Genomic DNA, 27,371 nt, shown 5'->3' with positions numbered 1-27,371 from the left:
GCACCAGCTTGAGTCCCCCATGGAGTCACAAGTCCTGCCAGCAAAGCTGCTCCAGCATGGGTTCCTCTCTCCGTGGGTCCACAGGAGTGGACCTTCCAGGAGTCTGCTTCAGCATAGGTTTCCCATGAAAACACAGCTAAGAAAAAACATCTAGGTCTACTCTATGCCTGAGTGTGGTAATGACCATATTTCACACACCACATTGCACAGGTTCAGCTTCTCAGTAAATGAGTTTAATTCTTAAGTGGCCATGAATGTTATAAGTTCCTCTACACACAGGTATAGCAAAAAAAAATTCCATAGCAAGCAAAACTGAAATCAAAAATATCAAGATTCTAGTCTATAATTATGACTAGAGAACCACAGAAATTGGACTACATGGGTCAAAATATTGACAGTAATTTATCCAAAGTGATGCATTTCTGTCTCTGATTAGTGTAAAAAGAAAATGTATGTAGATGTATAAATATACAGTTAAACGTAATATTTACTCAGACTAAAAAGTGAAGCTAGTGGACTTCAAAGTTAGAAAAATACACACTGAACTCCTTTGAGGCCACAACCAGAGCTTAGCAACATTCATCTGAGCTTTTGTTCCTGTGCTTGTTACCCTTTCTCTTCAAAGTACCTTGGTGATTACACTTTCTTTTATGGCCTTTTCCATACTCACATAAAACTACTAAAAGTTAAAGAGAAAGGAGATATTACAAAGTTAAAACTTGTCCATTCTTTTCAACAAATCCAGGTGCCCTTCATCTGGCTGAGGTTGGTGCTGGGTAAATGAAGCCTGATGAAAACTTGCACTGGAAGTATCACAGTAGACACTTTGCATCAGAGAGCTTCTTCTCAATTTTTCAATATGGTTTACCACTAACAGCTGCAGTTCTGGTGGATGACTTCTTCACTATTATCTCTAACTCCTCTATAGAAATATGTTTGAGGAGTCTACATTTTACTTTTCCTGACTATGACCTGATCTCAAAACAGGTGTGTCCTTACTGCATACTCTTAAATTAGTATCATATAATTTGCCTCAAATCTTTAAAATATCGTCCCTGAACTAAAGTAAATTATTTATAACATAACAAAGTAACTCTCACTGGGAAGAAGGTGTTCCAGATAGCATAGTCAGTTACTTCAGCAGCTTACTACAAATTTTGTCATGTTTAACTATGATTGCTTAATTGCCAAAGATCTAGATGGCATACGTCAAAAAAGTCTTTATTCACGGTCTGGCAAACTCTGTTCATCAAAAGCAGAAGTGTTGCAAAGCTTAGCCAGAAGGCAAGGTTTTATCTATATATTTAAGAGCTGGTTCTAGTCTTTCCTGCAAGAAGAAATGAGTCTGAACAGCTTTAAAAAAATGAGGCTTATAGTAAAAAAAAAACACCCACCAACATTCATATTTGTACAGCAACTTTCAGTGTATTTGCTTAAAATACTAAATTAAAAAGTAAAACAAAACATAATTTTAGTTGCATGTAGTTACAGGAGTTTATTTTGAACTCTGGCCAGTTCTGTAATACCTAATATACCAAGTGCAATATAAGAATAGCTAGACATGATAGCACAGTGCTGAGCATTTATTTTGGCCCTGGAGCTTTTTCCTTGTGGGTAGGGCTGGGGAAGAGGTCACACAGCTGTCAGTGGTCCCTCTTCCACAGCCATCAGGATTCTGCAGCATCACCTAGCTACAGCAGGACTATTCAGGCACCGCTCAGGTGGCAGTGTTAACTGCCCCACACCACTATGAACCAGCCTCCTGCAGGCTCCTAGTGAAAGCACTCAGGAGCCCAGCTGGCTGAGAATCTCAGCATCCCCTTCCCTTATGCTCCACACCCAATATTCTAACCTTCTAGAATTATGGTCCCAGCCACCAACATCCAGCACATATTTTTTCCTATCCATCTCAATGTGCAGGCCCACAGGGTGCTCCCTCTGATCTATTGTTGCTTAACATGCTGTTCTGTAACAGAATGGCAACAAGGTGCTTCTACACTGCTATATTCTGGGAGCCATTTTTAACTGTTCCACAGGGAAATTTGACGTTGTATCCCCATTATTAATGTTAGGATATTAGAACGCAATGTGAAGGGTCAGTATTTGTAGTGCATTAATAGCCCTGCTAACGATTTTCACGTCAAGGTAACAGGACAGCAGCAGATGCTGGAATACTTGCCTCCATTTTTCCCCACGGTTCGGAAACACCTCCAGAAGGTCCGAAGAAAAGACGCCCTGTTATGAGGGGTCGCTTGGACAAAGCTGAACTCACGGAACAAGATGTGTGTTCCTTGCCGCACGCTGTTAAAACTGTGGACAGGAAGTCAAAACAAGAATGTTAGAAAGCTCAACCAACATGAATATTCTGGGAACAACTAGTACAGCAGCAAGAAAACCACTGGCCATTACATTTTGTGAAACCAAATCTCCAAGTTTATACCCATCTTCTCTCTAGAGAGAAGACTATTTGCAAAAACCACACATTGAAATTTAATTATAGGAATTAGAGGTTTGTGAAAGTAAAATTCATTCTAAAGAATCCCAGCAAGGAGTGTCCAAGACCCACTTATTTGAAAACAATCCATTGGAAAATGGCTTGCCAAGAGCAACTGTTGTTTATTTGACCAGAAGATGCCCTTTCTTTTAGTACCTTTGAACTTTACTGCTGTTTTCATTACAGTTTTCTTTAAAGCCACAAAAAAAAAAAAATCCTCTTTAAGAGAAGCCTCAAGGTATCATTCATAGGTTACTGAAAATTGACTATTGGATGTATAAAATGTACTGCAGTTGTGATGAAAAGCTGATTGACACTCACTAAAGAACAATTTGCACTAATGCATTTTGAAAAGAGTAGTTGGTCATTATGATAAATCTTCAATTCCACATTCATGTTTTTGTATTTTAGTATAAATTTCTAAAATATGAGTTGTAAGCACTTTAGGCTAACTTATTACAGCAAACATTTGTCTTACAAAGGTTTCTCTGAAGTGCAAGAGGTTCTCCTTTGGGCATGGTAAAGCTCAACATACAAGAACAAAAGAAATGCAAATACAAACATTATATACCAAAAGGTATAATGACAGGGTTGCCTCAAAGATAGATTTTGTGCATTTCACTTGGCATCATGCAAGTGGGACAAAGCTTTGAAACACTCCAGAGAGATCATTAAAACATTCACTTGGGACAGCAGCTTAACTCTCCCTCATAGATGAGAATTAATGAAAAGATACAAGTTTACTTTCATCACAGCAGATCCTCTCCATAGGTAGCATCTCCGAAACAGACAAAATCCAATGGTCATTGTGAACCCTCTCAGTTCGCAATTTTAAATCACCTCTTTTAATATAAAGTCTTTAATTCACCTTATCCTTCATAACACAGAAAAGGGTCTCACATTTGAAAGAGAATTATACCACACAGATTTGAGCAAAATTTAAAAAGTCATGTAACAACTGGGTGTGGGTGTGTGTGGGTACATGTGTGGAGAGAAGCCATTAAATTTTTACAAAAGGAATCATCATTTCTCATTTTTAATATCCTGGTTCTCAAACATATGTGAGCAAACATAATATGTTGTCATGTGTTGAAAGGTAGTACAGAACACAGTTTCTAGCCCCCCTACCCAAAAGGAAATGTAACTGAAATAAGTACAATCACCTTATGATTAAGAATCCTGGAATCAGGAATATTCTTCCTGTAACTATCGTGGACAAATACAGTATTTCATATTTATGAAACCTTATTCATGCAAAGTAAAGTACAACCATTGTCCCAAGAGATTAAAGTAAATAAATAAATCATGTGCTGGATCAAAATATGCCAAAATTACATGACTATCATTGCAAGTAAAGAGTATTCATTACAAAGTGCTGTCGCTCACTGCCTTACAATGAAGAAGTTCAGAGTAAGGTAAAGTAACTTGCATAAAGTCCCACAAGATGCCTGTGACAAAGCTGGAAATGGTATTTCAGATCTTCTCATCCCAAACCACAGCCTGTACAACTTCTTTCATTTCTGATCTGCATTGTTTCACGAATGATTTGACAGACTGATGGAGAAAAGAAGGATACAGATGAAAAAGAAGAGACTTGGTGTAATAGAGAAAGGCAGCTTTCAGAAAGATAACACACATAAGGGAGACATTTTGGAAGAGAAAGAAAATGAAGGCACAATGATACAATTAAATGCACCAAATTATGCTGCTCAGAACATCTACAGAACATGCAAATTTTGGAAGCAGATCCTGGCACAATTGTAACGGAAAGGTCCAGACATGAAGCTAACATACTATTAATTCACAGCAGACAGCCCTACTATATTACTCCTTATTTCTAATAAGCAAAAACTCTAGTCACTTGCATTTTCAGCATCGGATGGCTTTAAACCTACCAGGTAGAAGGGTATGATATCATTTGTTGCTTACTCAGTTAAAAGAGTGGGTGGATATGCTGGAACATCAGCACACCTGGATGTGCTGACAGCCAAGTGCCGCCAGCTAGTTGAGTAAAGGAGGATTTTGTTTAACTATACAATGCAAGGATTTTCCCCCAAAAGTTCAAGATTGCAAGCCTGGGAGTCAGAATTTTATCCCAGTTAAGATGCTACATTTCAGACACCCTACTTTATACATTCCTTTGTATAAGTTGTAAAAGTTCATCTCAAAGGAGCCAGCCCATGATGGAGATATCCAGCAAGCAGCCCAATATCAGATCTATTATGACAGGGTCAAGATCACTACAAGGGACAGGAACACTATATATTTTGAATAAACTATATATATTGAAATTTCTATATCACAGGTAGATGGGCAGTACCAAAATAATTTGGCCAACTTTTTTTTTTAACAGCTTCCCAGAGATGAAGTTACCATTAATGTGGCAATCTTACAGGTAAACATTTCTAGAAGAAAAAAAAATTATGGCAATCCAAAGTTGTTACAGGTATTCCAACAGTAGGTAGGGCATATGATCAACACCTTTCCTTGATTTTTATACATGCCAACAGATATTTTTTCCAATTCCCTTTGAATACGAAAATTAAATAAGCTGCACTCAGAGGAATGGCTTAAGCAAGATATCAACAATAAAGGAACAAACTTAATCATTAAGCTAAATCATTCTCAGCAAGTTGAACAGCTGCTGAGATTCTTCCCTTAGGATTGCTCAGTCTTCCCTCTATCTGTCCTCCTCTCACTGAACAGCTCATACTGTTAGCAAAATTAAATGGCCAGAGCTTTTCAGCACATTTGAAGAAGAAAGACTTAGGAAAAAAACAGGGTACCTCAATAAGTTATTACTTTGTCCTCAATCATTTAGAAATGGGTTTGAGAACCCAGAAGCAGGGAAAATAATTTTTCACTTCGCTGGTTAACTTCTTTTTTTTCCCCCTTTTAGGCATTTAAAGTACAGCCATCTGCAAGCGATTCCTTCCAGAAGAAAGCTTTCAACAACTGTGCTAGTCTCCAAGCCTCCTATTGCAAACCTAATGATTGCTTTAGTCCTCCACATTACCAGTAAACAGAGTAGGCAAATTAGAAGAGTAACAACAGTTACTAATGATGTGATTTTATTTGTCTTGCTGAAACCAAGACTACAAGTTGAATTGAACGTTCATCATTTAACACCAGTTTACTGTGAGCACTCATATTTCACACAAGAATTGTTAGGCAACTGGATACTCTGTTAACAAAACAGCTTTTTCCATTCACTTGTGAGAAAATCCTGAAGAAAGACGAGAGAAGAATAGAGCAAGGTTCTCAGCTGATGGGGATATCTAAAGAAATTCTTACAGTAGGGGCTTCAGGATGCTTTCTCACTCCTTTCCTTCCCGTGCCCCAGAGCAGCCAAACCCCAGAACAGTCTCCTCCAACACCACTGCTGAGAGGGCTGCATCTTGCAGCACACCCAGGCTATTCTTGGGATGGCACATACACGTGAGGGGAAGAAAAAAGATTTGGGAGGAGACTGTGATAAAAGAGAGCCCCAGCTCTCAAAAATGGCTGTGCTGGGAATGCTAGCACTCAGGTGCTGCTTCTCTGAACAGAGCAGCTTTCATAAGGCTTTGTCTTTTGTGTATTTACATTTCGGCAACCTGCCAGAGTCCAGAAACTTTCAAGCACTCTTTTCAAACCTTTGGACTTCTAAATAGATTGTAAAAGTCCCAGGATGCTATGGTAACATCTCAATTGAAACCCATTACAGCAGTTAGCCTCTGCCTGCTGAACTCGGGCAAAGCCAAATACGCACAATGCAGAGTCCCAAGTCCTCGAGAAGGATGAAAGAGCTTGCCAGGACTCTGCTGTCCCCCTAGCAGGTGCCACCTTTGGTTACCATGCAAAGAACTGAACAAGCTCACAGGACCCCTCTTCTACCAAATAGAAATAAAGGAACAATGACCATTTTTCCTTAATTGACAGCATTATTGCTTGAATTTTCTATCAAGAGCATGATGAAGAAAAAATTTTGAAGGCTTCTTGAGCATGAACCACTTACACACACATCCCCCCCACACCCTTCTCTTGCCAGCTACACAAGTGTCTAAGTCATTAAAACACAGTTGAGTGTCTCAAGCAAAAATAAGGTCGTCTCAAATGCAAAGTTGCTGTCAGCGGCTATGTTTAGACTGACCGAAAGGTCTGTAGAGAAAAACAGTGAGGAGGATTTGATGTCAACATCATGGGCATCCCAGGATTTGTTTTTTCTTGACACATGCCCTGGACTACTTCTAATCTAACCCCATTGACTGAATGCTCATTTGCAGAAGGAACACATCTTCCAGTTGAGCTCCATCTGAAAGGAACCCAGAGCTCCAAGACTGCTTCATTGTGTGAACTAAAGCACAGTAAGTAGGGATAACCAGGGGTATTAGGATTAGAGACTATGCTACAATGGGTAACAAAGAACTAGCTCTAGCAATAGAAAATACTGAAATACAAAAGGCTTTACAAAACAGGCAATTTCTATTGTTAAATAACTCATCCACAACAATAAAGCATCCCCAAATGACCAACTGCACTTAGCCCAAGACTATGCTCTGAGATAGTAAAGTGAGGTTTACCTTGCCTAGAAGGAACCCTGAGAGGGAACACTTAAAACTGGAGGCATAACTGGTTAAAAAAAAAATTAAAAATCACTGTTGTAGTGATTAAATTACTGCTGTACGAATTTAGTTTAAGATAATTTTATTCTTCACCTCTTGGTTTAAGTATACTACAGTATTTGCAACATTCAGATGAATTGTTGGACTGCTTTTTTAGCTATCCCTCTTGGAAAGCAGTGTAGGACTACGAGCATTCCTCAATTCGAAGCCATTGTTTCAAGTGCTTTTTTAAATTCCACAGATCTTAGAACTTGGGACACTGAGGTCAGCCTCAAGGAAACCACCATCCTCCTCTAACGAAATTAGCATGCTTTTTAGGCATTTCCTTGTGAATGTGTTAAGACAAAACAGATGCTAAAAGTTATTCCTGATGACTGGCTTTAAGGGAAAATAATTGGTTTTTTTAACAACTAGGCAGATAGGAAATCATTAACATTAAAAAATTTTGGCAAGATTGGGTGATATAACACTGCCAGTAGAGAGACTGGATCTTTTGAGATCCTTTCTGTCTCATGCACTCAAGTTTACTTCAGCTGAAGGATGTAGAAAGGGGGAAAGGAGTGACAAATTTTAACGATGTGTGTTCAGACTTCTTGATATAGGCTAGGAATCGCTGTATTCATGGCAGACAATACAGGTGGTAGAGAGATTATCCCATGTACTGGGATGAAGGAAATTAACCACAGCACCTGTGACACAGCTCAGAGTAGGCAGCGAACAAGCTTTCTTATATAAGCTTTCTTTGTAGCAAATCAAACCCTCTGAGACCAGTTTAGAGATTCTGGAGAAGGAAAGGATTAAAGGAGTTGTTGTGCTTGCTTGTTATTACCCAGAAAGCCTTTATCTTTTTTAGAGTCCCTCTCCCTTAATTTTTCATATGCTAGGTCAGTAATTTAACACCTCAAGGCTTGCAAATCCCAAGCTAAAATGACCGTACTGTGTTGAATTAGTAGCCCAGGATTAAAAAAAAAAAATAAAAAAAAAAATTAAAAGGCAAATGGGGAGGGGTGGGGACGTGGGAATCTTTACAAACAGAGGTCTTTTGATCAGAGCAGCATCCTGCAGTTTGCTGTAACTCAAGCTGACCATTCTTACATAGCAGGAATTAAGGACTCCCCCTGCCAGGCAGGGCCCTATTAAAACACAATAGCTGTTTGAAAAGGGTAAGCAAGCTGATATGGATATAATAGGCCACATATTGGGGCCCCTTTCTACTGTGAAATAAAGCTTCTTCTTAGAATTATGAGCTGGGAAGCCTAGTATTCAGGAAGACGGGAAAGGGCATACAATGAAAGACCATAAATAGCCCTGCAGAAGCCCTCCAAGGTGCTTAAGGGAAAAGTAAAGAAGCCTTCACAGATAAGCATCAATCACCCATGACCAGCTCTTTCAGTCTGATCAGGTGCAATTTCAGACTACTCGGTGTTTCAGTGAGTCTGGAGAGGTCTTGCTGGTATAAACAGAGATTTATTTTTTACAGTAGGAAACTGTGTAAGTTGCACACCACAGGAACGGCTGCATGAACACCATTATAACTAGCTTTTATGGAGATGACTGCAAGTTGCTACCCAGCTTCCCTCAAAAAAACCTGCTTTTTTTTCTCCCAAAACCTAAACTAAATACATAAATAATAAATCAATCCAGAATTATAACTACATAAGGAAAACTGATAACTCTCCAACTAATCTATTCAGTATTTGTTCAAACTAGTCCAACTTGACATTTTGGGGCAAGAAGAAAATTCCTTCCAAACTGCTCTATAACTCTCTATATTCTGAGGGTATGGGAGATGCAAGTCCTCTGTTAGCTTCATTATCATACAGCCATGATCTCTATTCTTTGGCTTCCTTTATTAACCAATGAGTATTTCTGTCCTCCCTGTCGTGTTGTGGAATTCATTCACTAGCTTCAAGATGCCATAGAAACCATACCATGAACCTGTGGCAAGGGTGAGAAGGTGGCACAAAGATGAAAAACACTGTTAAAAACACAAGCCATGCAAGGTAGCACTCTGATTTCCTCTTGTCTAACAGTTCAGAAAGTAGCTATGGAATTGACATCAGATGAAGATGGATTTTGATACCAAAGCATCAATATCCACCAAAGGAGGAGTATGGATTTGAAAATTATTGAGGAACTGCATCCATCTTGAACTCCTGAGATCAAAGTAAAATGCCATGTAAAGGCAAATTGACTTCTCAGAAAGTTGAGGCCCAAGCATAAGTACAAGCAAGGGCCTGCTTGCCTCATTCTGCATGAATTCTCCTGTTGTAAGACAGTTCCACATTTATAAACTAGACTTTTAGTTATTTTAAAAGGTAGCAGCCCAATCATGTTATGACTGTGATGACACAGGAAACACTGAAATATAACTGAATTCCTGTTCCAAAGAGATTCAATACTGGTGCCATGCAAACAGATTCTGTATTTGTTCATTTCAGCCTTCGTTTGACTGGAGAATTTCAGAAGAAGAAATTTACAACTGGTACTCTGTCATCCAATTCAGTTGCCTTGGCAAGAACCATAGCACATCAAGGACTTAGCAGCTTCCAATATTTTCATCATGGCAACAAATGAACCTTGCCAAACTTCCCTAATATAGATGAAGTTACATCATTTGACATTAATGCTAACTCTGCATTTGGAGATTGCTTAGCTAAACCACTTTGTGCTCACTACAACTGCTTGGCTACAGTGTTGACCAGCTACAGTCTGTTTAATTCACTTGAAGATACGCAATAACATTAAATTTGCAGGATGTGGTTATTGCAACTCACTAAAGCTAATATATTCTGGGATCTGTATGGTTTCAACACAGCACTACACAGAAAATCTCAGGTTCTCTGAAGACATGCAGATTTCTGGAAACTAGACTTTTTGCTTTTTTTGCTATTGTTTAGTTTTGTTTTTAAAGAAAAGGAAGATAAACCACATTTTAAAAATGCATTTTCCAGGCTTGCAAGACTTTTGGTGTTTGATATTCATGGAGATGCAGACATAGTTAAGGGATTTTATCCTGTAAAGGATAAGGAATCCTATTATGGGATCTTATCAGATCCCATTGCTGCAAACATCTGCTGATTTTTAGAGTTTGGCACATCTAATTTAGGAAAAATTTTCCATTTGTTCGTCTTGTCCACAAGAGAACACATATATTCTTAGCACAGCAATTAGAAATGTTCCTCAAGGTTTTCTGTGATGCCTCAACATTTTGCAGCCTAAGAATAAACACAAAAGTCCTTCTAGCAACACAAAACTGAGAAAAAACCCCAAATCAACAACAAAAAACCCGAACCGCAACTTCAATTCTGACCCATCTTTTCTTAAAGATATTTCTGGGAAAAAATAAAGTGTTCCTTAAACTTACAGTACCTGATTCCAATTTAATAAGAAGCCTTATAGGTTTAGACAGATGTAAGCCAAGAACTCTAAAACTGATCTCCTATATACATGAAGTAGCTAGACCCATGCCAAAGTGCTTCATTAAAACAAGAACTAAACCATGTGAGTTAGTAACACAGAGAGAGGTATTGCTATTCATGAAGCTGCCATGTATCCAACAGTGGTGCTCTTACTGCTTGAGATATCAAAAGCTTTATTGGAGGAAATAGTATGTTAAAAAGAAAATATTACTAACAGAAAATTATAAAACTATGCCTTTCCCGCTTAAGAATAATTTTTATACCCCCACACATAATATGGGAACGAATACTGCATACCAATACCAACATGTCTATGCTATGTTTTCCAATTCTTGTGTGCATTTCAGTTCCCAATTTCCCATAACTAAAACAGTTCCCAATTTCAGTTCCCAATTTCCCATAACTAAAACAGTTTCCTTCAAAACACTTAGAGAAACTGCAGGAAATCCAATCTTTCAAGCATTTGACCAAGCATGAGGTGAGATTACTGCTTTATATACACATTGCAGATCGTATGCAAAAGACTGTAAGTAGTCCCACTACATCTGTGGTGGATATATCACTATTTATGTTTCTCATCTTTTCCTACATATTCCAACGGTGACTCAGCAAGCACAACAGAGCAATTTTCCAGAATGATGGAGAAAGTTGTTTGTCAAACAGTTATATCAGCATTGAATATCTAATTTGCATCATGGCCAACTCTACTACAGACCTTTTCTCAGTGAAAGATGGACAACATAAGATTTCCAGAGCTCCCCAGTTCTGACTTGAGGGCCCTTTCACTTCTGTAAGGATAGAAACAAAATCACAACAGAGATGCATGATAAGAAATGCAAGAACAGGGCAGGAACCAGCCAATATCACAGATTTTAAAAAAATTTCCAGACTGATGGAGAAAGTAAAACTAAACAGAAGGCTCTGTGGCATCCCAGGAAGGGTGTCATGCACATTGCCAGCTCAAGTCCAGCCTCTCATGCACCAGTATTCCCAAGGCCTTCTTGGCAGGTCTGCTCTCAGTCTGTTCATCCCCCAGCCTGTATAAGTTCATACATTTGAAGTTACCAAAGTCTGATCTTAACTCCCAGCTGGGATCATATACTTCTCCAAATCTGTACTAGTAATATCATCAACTATGATGAAAAGCAATAAAAAAATTGGAAGCATAAATGAGAGTTTTACTAGAGTTAAAAACTAAAGCTAGAGAGAGGATAGTACATTCAACTCTAGCACAGAGAAAAGGCACAAAGTTAACTTAGATGTATATTGTCTTGATGCTTGTACCATTTGCCACATTCCTGGACTCTGGCTTTTGGGAAATTTCTTTCCAGTTTTATTAGCTATCCACACCGCCTGTATGCAGTTGGCTTTAACCTAAAGGAAGCTCAATTTCATGGCAGATGTGTTGGATTTCAACCTTCAAGGCTGTAAGAAAAAATAAAATAGACCCAATTACATAAGGTCTCCATAGTCAGCCAACTCCTGCTGCAGCTATTCTGAAAAAGACCACAAGTAAATATGTAATTTCCATGATGTGAAGGAATAGGAAAGAAGTGGGCCAAGACTGCACTGCTACTCCTGTGAATCTATACCAGCAGCATCATAATCTGATCACACTGCACACGGAAATTGTCATTACCTCTCTTCAAAGAGCAAGAGCGCAGTGCAGGTCAAGTCAGTATATAAATGCAGAGTTATCATGGATAAGTACCATGTGCTGACAAGATGCTGATATCAAGTATTAACATTCATATGCTTTGGCAAATCCTGCAGATTCTTTTGTTGCCAAAACAGAATGAGAAGTTTCTTACGTGGAGTATATTACCACATAGAGCATCACAGGTAAATGTTTTCTTTTAAGTTCAATCCTGTTACTGCTTTGCTACAATTCTTCCAAGACAGTCCTGTTTACCAAAAGGATTTTTTACCTTTTTATCCCCCTTGTATTTCTTTGCAAAGGACACATCTGGATATCCACTCATCTGTAAGATTCTCAAGAATAAGGTAAGAAAATACTACATTTTCTAATATATTGGCAACATGTACAAACTACAGTGGGAATTAAGTGTGTTATTGAGATTAATATATGCATTTTTCCCAGCTGTTTACTCAACAGCAGTTATCCCAATCAGCATATTTGTCAGGTTGGGACTTGTTGCAATGTTTGTTACAGAGAAACGACTCTGGGAAAATCAGGAGTTCATAGATCCTGGCTGTCATATCAAAATCCCAGCGCTGTTTCTACCATAAAGCAATTCAATAATGAAATCATAGGGTGACAGATATACAGGTTCCAGACAAAATTCACATAATTTAAATCTCATATAGAGTTATCCACAACCCCAGATCTTCCACAGCTCTCACACAAAACACATACCCCATGCGCAGTGGGCAGGAGGTACTGAAATCCCATTTCTAAGGTGGGCTGGGGAAATTCAATTACAAGAAAGAGAGTTTGCCCTTCTGACAATGCTTCTCTGTAGAGGTGAGACTGGAAGGCAACAAAGGGACTAACAAAAAGGCTTTGTGTCCATTAGCAACACTCTTAGTGGAGAAATATGCTATTACTGTAGATTCCCCAGAAAGATTTATCAACAAATTCAGTCCTGCAAATCCATGTAGTCTGTGGAGAGACACTTTCAAAATGTTTCTTTCACAGCAACTTATTCACATTAGCTGCAAAACCTCCTCAGAGCTTCTGGCACAAGTGCTGTGTCTGAGTTCATGTATTCACTCTCTTTCCACTGATAACTGCAGAGCAAAGGAGAGGCAGACAGCAGTCTTACGCAGTGCCCTAGGGGTCAAGGAATCCCAAGTAAAAGCCTGTCAGGAACCATCAAGCACATTATGCCAGCTGAGATTTTCAGCCCAAAGGGCTGCTGCACAGCTAGGTCACTGACAGCAGCAGCTTGATACCGATCACATGGCTCAGTGCAGTCTTGCATTGAGTGGCATCATTTTATCTTTTTCTCTCCATAGAGGAAACATGTAGGAATCAGGAGTATTTAAAGAATACATGAAATGTTGTGGGTTTTTTTGCAATTGCTCAGAAGATTATATCAGAGAGACTATCAATATTGTAGATAATATCCTAAAAGTATTAATACCTCACAAATACTACTGATTTGCCCAAAACACAAAGAACTAACACTAAAAAACCCCAACAACCAATGCCCCTCCCCCAAACAGTTGTACAGAGAAATTCTAATGAATGGCTTCATCTCTCAGAAAGGGAATCTGGCACAACTTGTCAAAGCCCTAAGGACCTTCTCACTACTGTTTTTGCTGTTTGTACTGTAATTGTACAAAGTATAGAGTCGACATTCTACAATGCTAGGTGCTGTAAAGTACATGCAGTACAATATCATTTCTGTCTTGAAGAGCTTACACTATCCTTGCAAACAAGACAAAACAAGTTACTCTGAAAAGGGGAAAGATGCAGAGCAGATGACAGCAAGATGATGACGGTGATAAGGCCTACATACACAGATGCAAAGAAAAAAGAAAATTGATGGCTCTAAGCTAGCTCTAATAATCTCTCCTTTTCATAATCAGATAATTCAGCTTATTTCCAGTTGCCAATTAAGGTTGCCTTCAGTGAGTGGCTTAGTTCTCATGGGCATCCCATCTGTCCTGTTCCTGGCCCTTCCCCCCTGCCCTCCTCCCCCAAGGGTATTGAGACATTTTTAAAGAGGAGGACATTGTTTAGTTTACAGATTTATTTCTGTAATGTTGTACAGCAATAAAGGACTGAACAAGCCAAAAGTTTGTCTGATACCAAAGCCTGTGTCTATTGCCAGAGAAAGCCAAAGGAGCAGTATCATATTTGTCCCTAAGGAAAGAGTTGAACAAATCATTCCAGCCAATCCAGAGAGCAAGAGAAAATGAGGTACTTTCATTGCTAGAAGTTGATACTTCTCACCGTGATAACATCTTCCTTCCCAAGGATCCCAAACTATATAGCACTGTCAGTCTTGTTACTAGGAACAAAGCAAATGTTCCTTCCTGTAAAACAGGGCTCTACACAGTGCTGAGCTGGTATTTTGAATTGCCAGGCACACAACAGATCTAAAAGCAGTATCTGACCCTCAACCCTGTCACACACATCACGGATACCTTCTCAGATAAATACTGTTAAACTGTCACATAAGATCCAGCAGGGGCGTTCAAGTTAGAGCCAGCAGAAACATTCTTTACAGGGAAAGGGGATCGCAGACAGAAACACTCTTTACAGAAAAAGATCTCAGACATCAGCTTGCAGAGTCCAGTGGAAGCAGTGCTACATCTGCAAGCTAAAAGCAAGAGTTTTTTCTCAGTCATGCTCCAGCTAGCAGGTGGTCAGGAGACATTTCACCAGAAACAAAAGAAAATAAGTGTTTTGTGACAATAATATAGACACAAAAAAAAAAAAAAAAAAAAAAAAAAAAAAAAAAAAAAGTCCATTCCCTTGTCTCCAGTTCACTTGCGTTTGATTTATCAAACAAACAATTAAAGTTATGGAAAAAACAGTTTCCTAACCAAGGTAAGTTACAACTGGTTCTTATTTCTGAGCTTTCCAAAGAGTCTTGAACAGAGCAGCACATCTACCTGCATGCTGTAAGAGAAAGTTTCAGGCAAAGGGTTAGCCTACAAGAAAAGTAAAACGCACTAGTAGGAAGTCTCTTCATCTTCTTTTTTCTTTTGCCGGTTCTTTAAGCTGAAATGAAAAAAAAAAAAAAAAAAAAAAGACACACAGACTCCTTTTAAGAGCCCAGAAAATATAAAGTGGGATGCTATGCACATTTCCTCTGCGTGATCAAATGCATTAGCATGAGGGCCCTGTTTTTCTTCAGTATAGGAAAGATCAAGAAAACAGGATGATAAATAATGTATAGGGGGAACATGTTCCTTTAAGATATGTTGGCACAGACATCAGGCTGGAAGAAGCAAAGCAGCATTAGTGTGTAATTACACAGAGGGTTTTCAAGAGTCTGCATTTCATGAAGATTCAAGAGCAGAGCTGAGATTTCTCAGGCTTGTAATGAACAAATACCAGTAGCATTTCAGTATATCTATAAAATTAAGATTAGTCCTAAGAGAGGCATAATTTTACTTGTTTAACTAAAAGATGTGGATTAATTGGCAGTGGGGTGATTGATCCCTGTTCCTGTAAGGGTCAGGAGTGAGCCAGATGAGGGAAGCCTCAAGGTACTCCCAGGATTGAAAGCAGATGTCCACATGACTGGGACAAATGAACACTGAAATAAAGTGGGAGAAAAAACTATCCTTGAAGATTAAAACTATTCTGGAAGGAAAACTGTAGCGATCAAGGTCAGTCCTCTGCAATCAGCAATCAAAGTGCTAGATGGTGGATAGCAGTGAAATACATTTCTTAGAAACAACTGAAATACTAATTGCCAGCAAAACACTGCTTGATCCATACAGAACTAAATGACTGCATAATTTTCAATTCTGAAATTTCACTGAGGTATGCTAAGTCTCAACAAAATTCTTAGACTTAAGATTTAGTTCTTAGACAAAGACTTAGTCTTAAGACTTTCTTAATTACAAAAAAAAAAAAAGTTATTGTAACTGGCTCAAAGACTTGAATTGACTTATGGTAAAATGGGGCATTGCAATGCATGACAGAAATGCCATCAGGTTGCTATTCAGCAGTGAATCCAGCAGAGAGGTCCCTGGAACACCACTGCATTGAGAAGTATGCCCTCTGAGAGGAGTTTGGAAAATATCTAACACCTGTCCTTGACAGACTAATTTCAATTTCTGAAAAGTTACAGAAGTCATTCTTTTACCCCATAAACATTAAAAAAAAAAAAAAAGTTACTTGTTTGGGCCTGCCTGCTAGCTTTCTAAACCCTGGGCTTGGTGTCTAATTTTAAGTTGGCATAAATAGGGAAAGGACAATTTTAAAAACTGGATGTCCTAAAACCAAGTCCCTTCAACTCAAATCACTTCAAAACATGCACATTCCAATACTCTCCTTCAGAAAAACATGGATTATGGAAAACACTGGGCCCACAAACCTTCTGGAATCTCATAAGTTATCTTTGAGTTTGAAGATGCTGAGACTGAGGATCAAGTTTATTTGCTTGGGAAAGAAGTGTAGCCTTCAAAGCACAGCTGGAACAAATGTTGATAGTTGAGTGGATGAATCTCTTGGACAGTGAGGGCACACCACCAAGCCCTGGGAGCCAGAACATATGACATTTTCATAATGTGAAACTTTGCATTCTACACCCATATTGGCTATCATTCATTCTCCACTTTAAATGGAGAATCTCACATTTCAAATCTTCACATCTCTCAAAATTACTAAGCTTGTTTGTGCTTTGGTATGGGGACACAGTTTCATCTGCTAAACTCCAGATATTTTATAAAAGAAAAAACAAAAAAAAAGATAACTACTATTCTATATTACAGAATGAATGAAAATGAATCCTTTTCCTATCTTTCATTAAATCAGAAACTCCAAAGGACACTCACTGTGAACAAGAAAACATTGTAAAAATCATATCTCTGAGAATAAATGGGAAAAACAAGATCTCCAGCACCTAAGTCAGTCTGAGGGTTTTGCTCTATGGTGATGGTTTTGTTCTTTATAATGGTCTTGGATCACTACTTATTCTTTTAAAGGTAGAAGAGGAATAGGAAGTGCAAAGAAAATGGTTATCACATCGAGATCAAGAAATACTACAGAGCACTTTCAACAGTTTCATTGTGTGAACAACCTCTTGCTCACCATTCAATTTTTGAAGTATATATTATCAGAAGTTTAGAAAAGGCACAGAAGAGTCAGTTTGAAATTAGATGCAATAATCTGCAGAGATGCCTCAATGACGATTTCAGCAGCCACCTTGCCTTCAATTCCAGTAAAGAAATCCTGTTGCTGGGTGGAGGTCATTGTAATCCTGCTCTTTATCTTAAGCTCTTGTTTTCCAACTATGTGCTCAGCTGACTAATGTCAGTATTATTTTCTGTGGACAGAAAGTACACAGTTTTTCGCTCAAGAATTTTCTTGCAAATTAGTAAGAAGAGATAGTGCTTACATCCAGTATTTAAGGACTTATGCAAGTTTTAAGGGAAGAAGAGGCATCCTATTAAAGCATTGAACAGGACAGCAATCACACAAGGAGACAAACAATTCAAATTAATACTCAGGAAAAGGAAGAATGAGTGCTGCTGAAACCAGCAGCAGTCTGTGAAACAGTTTGCTTCAGTATTTCTCAAGCAGTTTGATACTAACAGTCCTGACCAAGAGAAGCAGAATTTGGTTTTCCATGGTTTTAAAATCACTGTTCCCCAGAGTGACTGCTTCACACGAATGTTTGTAATAGAAGAGGTACTGAACTGTTCAAAACCCACGTACATTTCCAAAACAAGCTCAGGCAGCCCTTGACTAACCCAGTATAATCCAGCATTCCCAACATAACCAGCACATGTCCAGCTCCATTCTCCACATATTCTGTCTGTTTCCAAAAGCTCCCCTCAGGCTGGCCCTATTGGCAGCATCCTGATGTACTTACTATTCAGTGAAGAACCTGGCAATGCCATACTGACTAATATCTTCTCTGTTCTCCAGCAGCTGGCTCACTGCATCTTCCATGTATGTGAGGACATGTCGCTGAGCTGCAAATAAAAAAGAGTAAGAGACAGAAGTTAGACTATAAGGGACCTTCCAGAGCCAGACAAGTCCAGCTGTGTGCCCTACACAAGACATCAAGCACCTGCTTCCTCATTTAGTGAGTGGAAGTTTCTTTCTCCCAGAAATGGATAGCAAAATTCATCACCTAAATCCTGCTTTCCTTCCTGGCTACACAGAGTTAGTCATTAACAGCACTGACTTTTTTAGAATCCCCTGAGATTTTGGTATTGAAGAAAGATAAGGAGTTGTGAGGCAGTTTCACTGGAAAATGCTTACTCAAGAGGAGTTCTTGATCTCTGTTCTGAGCCATCGTTCCTATAGAGATTGTCAATGCTGTTTTGATGGGACTGTTGCAGAGCTTTAAGTGTTCTTTACTCTTCCCTCTATACCAAAGCCAAGTAGCTTTAAGGTTGTTTTGAAAAGGTTTCCTCCTGAAGGTGCAAATAAAAGTACATCTGTTTCCAAACAAGCATCAGTGAATGTGGCAGGTGGGGAACAGGTCTGAATGCCAAGAGAGATTTATATTGCTCAGCAGCTGGTCTCAAATAACTGCCTAGGCCAAACACAGGAGAATTTCAGAAATGGTGGATCTGCCAATACCTCGCCACAGAATGACACTCACTTACAAGACTCCTGAGTAAAGACAGTTTGGTGCAACACAAACTGTTTTGCTGCTTCTACAGGGGGCAGACTGTACAAAACAAGCATTTGCCAGGGAGGAAGCAGCACAGATTTACCACTGAGTCCTTTTGATGTTTTTGGCTAGAAACCAAGTTGGAGCAACAAAGAGCTGAGTCTGAAGTGATGTGCCAGCTAGCAAGCAGTAGACTTTCCAAATCTACAAGTTCAACAATCAGAAGACAAGTTACAACGAACCCAGGAAAATCATTCCTAACCTGGAAAGCACACAAACCCTGTTCCCAAACCACACACCTCCATCCTAAACATGTATCCTACTGTAACTTTGCAAGTAGTGTCGTGTCCTAAAAGAGCAGGAGAAAAGCCTTAGGGAATATAGGAAAGGCAAGGGTTGTTCTTGCTCCTTGCCAATCTGCTCCAGACTTGGCAGAATCACCCCCTACCAGCAACTGGCCAACCTCAGACCCACATCAATATTCTCCAAACCATTTTAATTTGTGTTTAATATCCTGGTAAGCATCAAGCCTGTGCCACTTGATACACAGCATGGAAGGCCCTTTCATCTTAGTGTGGGGCAGGTGGACTTCAAGAGAGGCCCGGAAATGATTATTCCCAGTGGATACAGTGATTAAAAGTATGCATGAATATTGATTGCTATCAGGGGATTTCTCTGCCTAGAACACTTTTCAGGACAATAGTAAAATTGGTTAAGCACACCCTGGAAAATACCTTGCAGCTGATAGCAAAATGGTGAGCCAAAGGTTTAAAGATATTATCTGGCACTAAAAGATATAGGGCGTAGCTTTATTTAATTATTTTAATGCAAAGGAATAAATTTAATTTATGTGAGTGATTAAAGAAAAATAGCTCTGCGCACCTGTGTCCCCCGAGGGAAGAATGAGTCCGTGCAGCTCAGTCATAGGCTCAAGATAGCAACAACTGGGTAACTTTACTTCAGCCCATCCTTCCTCCCTCCTCATGAAGCAGTCCATGTCACACTCAGCAATTGTCTCCCAAGGCACCTCTTGAGGTGTCACATGAACCAGATTATGCCAGGAAATGGTACTAGCAGACAAACTTCCATTCATCTCAGCCTGCAATAAACTTCAGCTCAACTGCAAAACCATTCTCAACACTTTGTGGGGAAGTATACACTCCTTTCATAGAACAGTCCTTATCAATGAACCATATTTCTCCTTGGAGTCATAAACCTCCCCTAAAAGCCTTTGGGAATAGACAGGCATGGTCCCACAGTGCTACACAGCACAATGTAGCTGACCTCTGTAATAAATACCTTTGAATCTGCTCCTGGAGAATAAATTAACTTTCAACACAGAATTTTAGATCTTTCAAAATGTACACAAAAATATATAGGTCACTATTGAATACAATTGCTTGTAAAAGGGTATTTCTCTTAAATTTTTTGTTGCATAGCCTAAGGATCCTGGCAAAGAGCCTCTATACCTACTTCCCAGAAGAGTGGGTAGAGGTGTGGGGAAGGGAAGAAAACTATGAGCAGAGAAATGAAAAGAAAATAGCACTCGAAATCTCCTTGAGAAGTCTCCCTCTTTGTCCCTTTGGCTGCTGTGCTCTTTCCAGGTAGCACAGTTCACACTGCCAAACCAAATTCCAGCTCTGGCTTCCTGTTCTCTGACTGCCCAGTTCCATGGAACGATGCAAGTAATATATTTTATAACCCAACTAATGCTACGCTATACAGGAAAGTCATAGAACAAAATGTAATTTGCAGACAGGTTTTAGCAGGTCAGAGAGGCAAAATAAAGTGCCAGGAGTCTGGTTATAGCAAAAGAGTAGTTCCTTAATTTATACAAATGGTACTTTCCATAACAAACTCTGGAACCATACTGGAACATTAACTGTTTATGCAAGCATAGTCAAAAATCTGTGGAGTTCTAGGCAAAATAAATGAGATGATTCATACATTTTAATAGTTTTTGAAAATTCAGGGATAATGATGTACTGGTTGCTCATATTTTGAGGCCCTCTTTGCAATAACAAGGCAGCAAGTCCCAGTCAGAAAGTAAAGCCTAAATACTCACTGTGCTATTACAGCTTTCTATCTCTACTACTTTTCTTCCTGACAGAGCTCCAGTATACTGCAGTTTCCACACAGGAGGTGTTACATCAGGACATCATCCTCAGCATTTGTTTGTTTCAGGTTTATTGCAATGGAAGTTCCCTACTCACACAGAACTTTCTGATGCAACCCACATTCTGTAAATATAACAAAAATTCTCAACTCTGAAATCCCAGGCAACTACCCTAGACAGGAAGCCAGCATGCCTGCCACACTCATTTGGTAGGTGCCACACTCTTTGCTGTCAGATTTAAAAACTAACAGTTGACTTTCACAAAGGAATCTGACAAAGTTCACTGAGGACTTTTCAGGCAGCACATAACCTGATGTAAGTAAATACCTTTGCACAGAAGATCTCAATTCTTATCACTAAGTCACTAGCAGTGATGTTATACGTGGAGCCTCAGTCCAATCAGTAGCAGCATGTACAGCTCCTCCAAAGCTGCCCCCTGCAGCACTTAAGAGAACAGCCTGTGATACTCATGTGCTCACACCCCACCATCACACACAAGCCCAATGTTTAAAATGAATTTTGGAATGAATGCACTTTTGGCTCAGAACCCAATTCAGGGCCGAGCAGTGGCTGTTCAATTCAAGCATGGTCAGACCAAGTCATACAAGTACAAGGCATAATGAGGATTACACCCACAATCTATATGGATTTCTCCAAAGCAGATTAGACAATCACAACTAATTCCATTTGGCCATAACCACACCAAATAATTTTGCATATGTATTTAAAATAGTAAAAATAGTCTTTTTATAAGTTACCAAATTACTTGTTTCAATCTTCTGATGAGAATAAACAATCCACTACTTTGTAGGTTTGATTACACATATTGTAAGAACAAGCATTGATACTTGAAAAGTCTTGAAGGAAAATTTAATGCAAATAATATCACAGCACAAAACCGAATATATGCACTGAAATTCTCAGAGCCAGAAATTCAGGAGGAAGGAAGGAAACAGATGTCACCTTTAAGTCATGATACCGTGTATATGTAATGGTTATATGTATATCCAAGTGGTTATATGATTGCTTAAGTCTTCAGGAGACATGACTTCTGAAACAGGAGCTGCCTATCAAAGCAATTTGTTCTGCATGCACACAAGGGGGCTTTAAGCTGGGGTCATTCCTGGCATAACTGAATATGCTGAAAAATCAGGAGTGGGAATTCCTGGATAAGACCAGCTTTTCTTACTTATTTGCCTCCTCCTCAGCTGAAGTGCTGAAAATACACACTACTTGATGCAATTAACGTTCTGATTCATTTCAGTTATCAGAAGCTCGAGAGCATAACAAGTTTTAATGGACCTGGAGTATTTCTGGCATTTTTAGTCTCTGAGAATATATACTCTGAGAGCATAAGGTAATAGCTAAATACCCTTTTGGTATTTGTTCTAAACTGGAGCTTAACTAAGGACTACCTTCTTACACACATTGGAAAGATACATCCATAGTAACATAAAATCAATTTCATGCAAAAAATGATGCAAGAGAGAAATAGTAAGGATATAAACTGCATCAACAAAATCACATCAACTCTGGAAATGTTTCCAGCATTAACGGTTTTTCAGGATGCTCATTATAATCTTTTCAGATATCATTAAGGACATAATCTCTTCAGATGTTGCTAAGAAATGGCCTGAGAAAGAGAAGTAAGTGAACAAAACAATTAACCTAAATGCTACATTTCTGTACTGTCATAGTTCCTTCCAGCTTTGCATAGCTTCACAGTGTAATTTCCTATTAACCCTCAAAAGCAAAATGTTTTCTGAAGGACAGAACATATAAGTACAAGTAGACCTTGTCATACCAGAGGTATCACACAACATGAGATGTGCTGTTACTCAGCAGCACATGCCAAGGGGTCACACACCGCAACTACAGCACATTTCATATGATCAAATTTTCAAAACCATTTTCAACAACAAATTTAACAAACATTTCCATTTATAATTTAGTCTTGACTATAGCTGAGAATTTGGTTCAAACAATGAGCATAATACTGCACACAGACTGACTTAATTGTGCAAGTCCTTGCAGCAGACTGCTTCCTGCAAGTTGTCATGAAGCTGCTAGAAACCACCCCCTCACCAAAGCAAATCATTGAGCTATCTTTTCTTTTTTTTGTTTTGTTGGGGTTTTTGGAGGTTTTTGTTTAAATCTAAAATGATTAATTGTGGAAGAAATTGTCATTGCAGTTTGTTATAAGGCATTAAGTAGCCTAATGGTTCCCTACCTATTCATGCTCAGAGGGAAACATGCAAAGGACTATACTCTCCAGTTCTGGAACTCTACCTAATTCCGGATCAGATTTCACCTGTACCTTTCAAGTTAAGGTGAAAATCCTGTGGTGCAACAGCAGTATGGTGGTGAAATCTCCATCTTTTGGACAAAGTACTAGACTGAGTCTAGGAAGATTCAAATTTAACTAACATTTCTATACACAAAATCTTACACACGATATTCAATCTACATTACAGTTCTCCTACCTGTACAACAGAGCAAGAAATAAAATTTTTAAAAAGGCATTCTCTTCTCTTTTTCTAGACCACGAGATCTTTCAGCCACAGTGATTCACAGAAGTTCACCAAATGTCTATACTAAGAGGAGAACCAGTGTCAGCTGATGTGTCTGGATAACAATGTAGCCTATGTGTTGATTATGCTGTTAAAGGAAATGATTGTACTTGCACTTTCAGATCAATATTTCTCATAACTGTTCAGAAGTGTAAGCCTTAGGTTTCAGCAAAGTCTTCACACAACTGAGCTTCTCTGTTGGGAGCTACTCAGTTTTGTAAAAGAATGTATACTCTTTCTAATCATTAAATGTATACTCATTAAACCCGAGACCTTTTGAGAGAGATGAGGAAACACAACTGTGCTTCTGGCACTTGATAGGCCTATGCTTTACTGATAAGGCACTTTCCTAGCAGAGTATTTGCATTCTTACATACCTTATATTGGCAAAGAAGGACAAGAAACAACAACCTGGAGCTGGGTAGCAGAAGGCAGGAGAACACACAGAAAACAGAAGTTTGGAAATTTGCAGTACTCTACTGCTTTTTCTGCATAACAGAACTGGGAACTGGGAGCAGGGAAGTAATACAACATGAAACTTCAGAGACAGCTGCATGAGCAGAACAATACCCTAAGTGCTCCACTGCCTGCTATAAATAACTGAGCAATCACCAGTTATTAAACCATAATGAGAAAGCCATGAAAAATATGCCTCAAATACGTCTCAAATATGCCTCATTTTGCCTACTGTAGGTCCAGTCTCATCCATCAAATGAGAAACACATTATCATCACTATACCCAAACAATAGATGCTGTTTATTCTGTGAAACTACTGTTTATAATGTCCTGTTTGTAACAACATCATCTTCACTGTAGCCTTCCTGCCAGTTCTGCAAACCTCATCTCCATTCCTATTCCCTAAGTAATGGTTATCTCTTTTCTTCTACTTACTGTCTCATTGTGGCATGAGACATGTTGCCCTGATTTTCAAATTCCAGGAATTTTGGCATAACAAACCTTTGCAATTATTTTTCATATTAAGTGACTACTTAATCCTCTCCCTGTTCATTTCTATTTTAACTCAAAACTGCTTTTATTTCCCTCTTAGCATTCTAACTGGTTGTGAAAGAATTATCTCAAATAGAGCAGGGAATAACACAGGAAGTAGCACATTATGTTATTCTGGCTGCTCAATTTACATATTGGCAGGGTTTTAATAATGAGAAAGAGAAGAGGGGAAGAAGGGCCTGGGTGAGTTACCCATTCCAGCTCAGAAATGGCAGGGTCATCTGGTTTGTGAGAGTCAGAGAATACCTTAAGTGGCAAGCTAGGGCAACACAACTCCAGAACGAAATTATAGAAAGTGAAATTTATCACAGCTCCTTAAAACCCCACTTCAGACAACTGTATTAACAAGACCTTGAGGTCTTGCCAATGTAGAAAACAGAAATGCAACTTAGAAAAACATGTAGGGAGGTGTGTTTGTTTGGGGTGGAAGGAGGGGTAGTGGGGGGTTGTTTTGTTTTGGTTTTTAACCACGATCCTACTGCTAATACACACTAAATTCCTTAGGATCTGTGAGCAGTTTGGCAAGTTACAAAGTCTCAGAAGGCAGAAACACTGGTTTTGGAAACATTTATAGCTAATAAGAATATGCTTCCCCCTCTAATAGACAACAGAAACTGCAATCTAAACCCAAGGGATACTAAGTAATGAACAGAACAGACTTATACAAGTTATTGCTCACCCTAATATGGTCACATGTCTTTTTCTGGCCCCAATGTCAGAATAATTTAGAAAGTTGTACAAAATGAAAAGGGAATTCAAAATCACCATGTGGAACAGAGATAAAAGCAGGCTCACTTAAGTGACTAGTAAAGCTGCTTGCACCTCACAATCTTGTACATGTAAGAAATCTCTCTTGTACATTTCATGTCTTACCTTCAGATGTGCAACAGAAAACTGGATTATTTTCACACTTTAAGTATTTTTAGTCTGCTTCCTATATTGAGTGATTCAATCCTTACTGACAAGTTTCACACAATTAAAAGTGCCTACTTCATTAAAAACAATTACAAGAACCTGAAATCAAGTTGGCTCATTAAGAAAAATAAATTTTACATGTTTCAACCTAGAGCCACTCTGGAAAGTTATGAACTACTCTATTAGCATGTAGGTTAAAAATGCTGAAGTAGTGTGACAGAACAGCACAAACCCAAAGGGTGTGTGTCTAGTGTGTCTGTGTGGCACTGTGATGTTGTTCTCAAACACCCAAAGCTCCACAACTGAAATCAGCAATAACAGCTTCAGCAAGGTGAGTCCCATGAGAGTCACCCTGAATAGAGCAGTAAATAAACCTATTTCTGCCTTGAGTTTCCTTGACACAGAACAGCATTGCAGTTATGCAGGTATGCACAAAGCACCCTAACAGCAGCCTAGCAGCAACAGCACAGTGAGATTCTACTCTAAGATGACTTAGATCACTCCTTTGCTTAAATGGTTAAACAAAAGTCTTTCAGTCTAGTACCCCCTGCTAGACAGGTTTTCCATTTACAGCAGTGTTTCTGTACTCTTGTTCCATTTTGACTTACAGAAATGGCAAAATCATGATGGAACAAGCAGCACAAAGCAGTCCAATCCATTTCCGACCTTCCTTTGTACAAGAAAACCATAGAAAATTATGTATACCTTTATAAGAGTTATTACCAAACAGTCTCCTGGGCCTAGGAAGTAATGGCTGAAGAGTTTCACTTCACAAACACTCTCTTGAATACAATCCAAACGCTTACTACTCGTAATTCACCTCCTCTCCAGCAATTAAATGAAGTCATATTGACTTTATTCCATCCTAATTATTTTTACTTGACACATTAACATCAAATCACTTTGCTCCTTAGCCTCCTGGAACATCAAGCCATTACAGGCAGCTTTAAAAGGATGTAGTCTTCAAAGGAGTAGCTGCTCCACAGGTTAAAAGATTCTCATTTTATGTAGGGAAACATTATCGATGCTACCTTATTTCAGAACAAAAGCTAACATTCGAACCAGCTCTCCTTCCCATTGTTGGGAAACGAGAATAAAATAAGGATGCTCACATAGATCTGTGAGCAAAACAGGTTGGTAATGGGTGAAGTCTATCACGGAAAGGCTGGACGCCGCTCTCTGGTACTCACATCGCCACAGCGGACAGCGGAGGAAGGAAGGAGACGGCAGCTCAGCCCCGCCGGCCGCTCGCGGACACAGCACCTCTGGGCACCGGCGGGACGCTCCCCGTGCCCGAGAGGGCTCTGCAGCCCGCCCACCTCAGCGCCCACAGCCCCGCTCTGTCACGGCCCGCTGCTGCCCGCTCCCCAGCCACGGCGGACACGGAGCCACTGCGAGCCCCCTCAGCCCGGCCCAGCCTGGGGCCGCTCACCGCGGTCCCCGGGAAGGACGGGCCGGGCCGCAGCCACTCCGGCCCCGCCGAGCCCTCCCCATGCCGGGCCGCAGCACACCAGCGGGAGAGAACCCGCCCCGCCCCGCCCCGCCGCTCCTCACCCAGGTACTCGGGCCCGGGCAGCGAGAGCCGCTCGGGGCTCAGCATCCTCCTCCTGCCGCTCCTTCCCGGCTTCCGCCCGTTTCCAAGGCGCCCGACGCTCCCGGCGCTGCTCGGCCGCCCGCCCCGGCTGGGAACACGCCCCTCGCCGCCACAGTTCCGCGCCCACAGCCGCCCGGCCGCCCCACCGCCCGTGCCCTCAGGGGCTGGGGCAAGGCTGCGAGAGAGCCCGGGGCAGGGACTGCGCCTGGAGCCTGCTGGCAGCGCCGTGGGCAGGGCGCTGCGCGGAGGCCGCGGAGGGCATGCCCCGGGCAGCTGCTCCAGGGCCGAGGGACACCTCGGAGAGGAGAGAGCGATCAGGCTCTGCCGAAGAGCCGAAATAGCAAAAGAGGCGCGTGTAAAGTCATTCTGAT

General features: G+C 40.0%; 1 protein-coding gene across 1 annotated transcript in view; it reads right to left on the bottom strand.

Moving 5' to 3' along the window:
• Positions 1-27,061, bottom strand: part of CUNH11orf49 (chromosome unknown C11orf49 homolog) — a 79,765-nt gene extending 52,704 nt beyond the window's left edge. The window contains exons 1-3 of the mRNA XM_041459934.1: positions 26,961-27,061; positions 18,044-18,146; positions 2,180-2,310 (exon numbers count right to left, since the gene is read on the bottom strand). Of these exons, the coding sequence (XP_041315868.1) occupies positions 2,180-2,310; positions 18,044-18,146; positions 26,961-27,006 (280 nt within the window). The 5' untranslated portion in view covers positions 27,007-27,061. The remainder of the gene's footprint in view (positions 1-2,179; positions 2,311-18,043; positions 18,147-26,960) is intronic.
• Between the last annotated feature and the right edge of the window lie 310 nt (positions 27,062-27,371).

This window comes from Pyrgilauda ruficollis, unplaced genomic scaffold, assembly GCF_017590135.1.
Source record: "Pyrgilauda ruficollis isolate IOZ18807 unplaced genomic scaffold, ASM1759013v1 scaffold14, whole genome shotgun sequence".
Taxonomy (NCBI): Eukaryota; Metazoa; Chordata; class Aves; order Passeriformes; family Passeridae; genus Pyrgilauda; species Pyrgilauda ruficollis.
The sequence above is the reverse complement of the archived record's forward strand: the minus strand, read 5'-3'. Positions and strand labels throughout refer to the sequence as shown.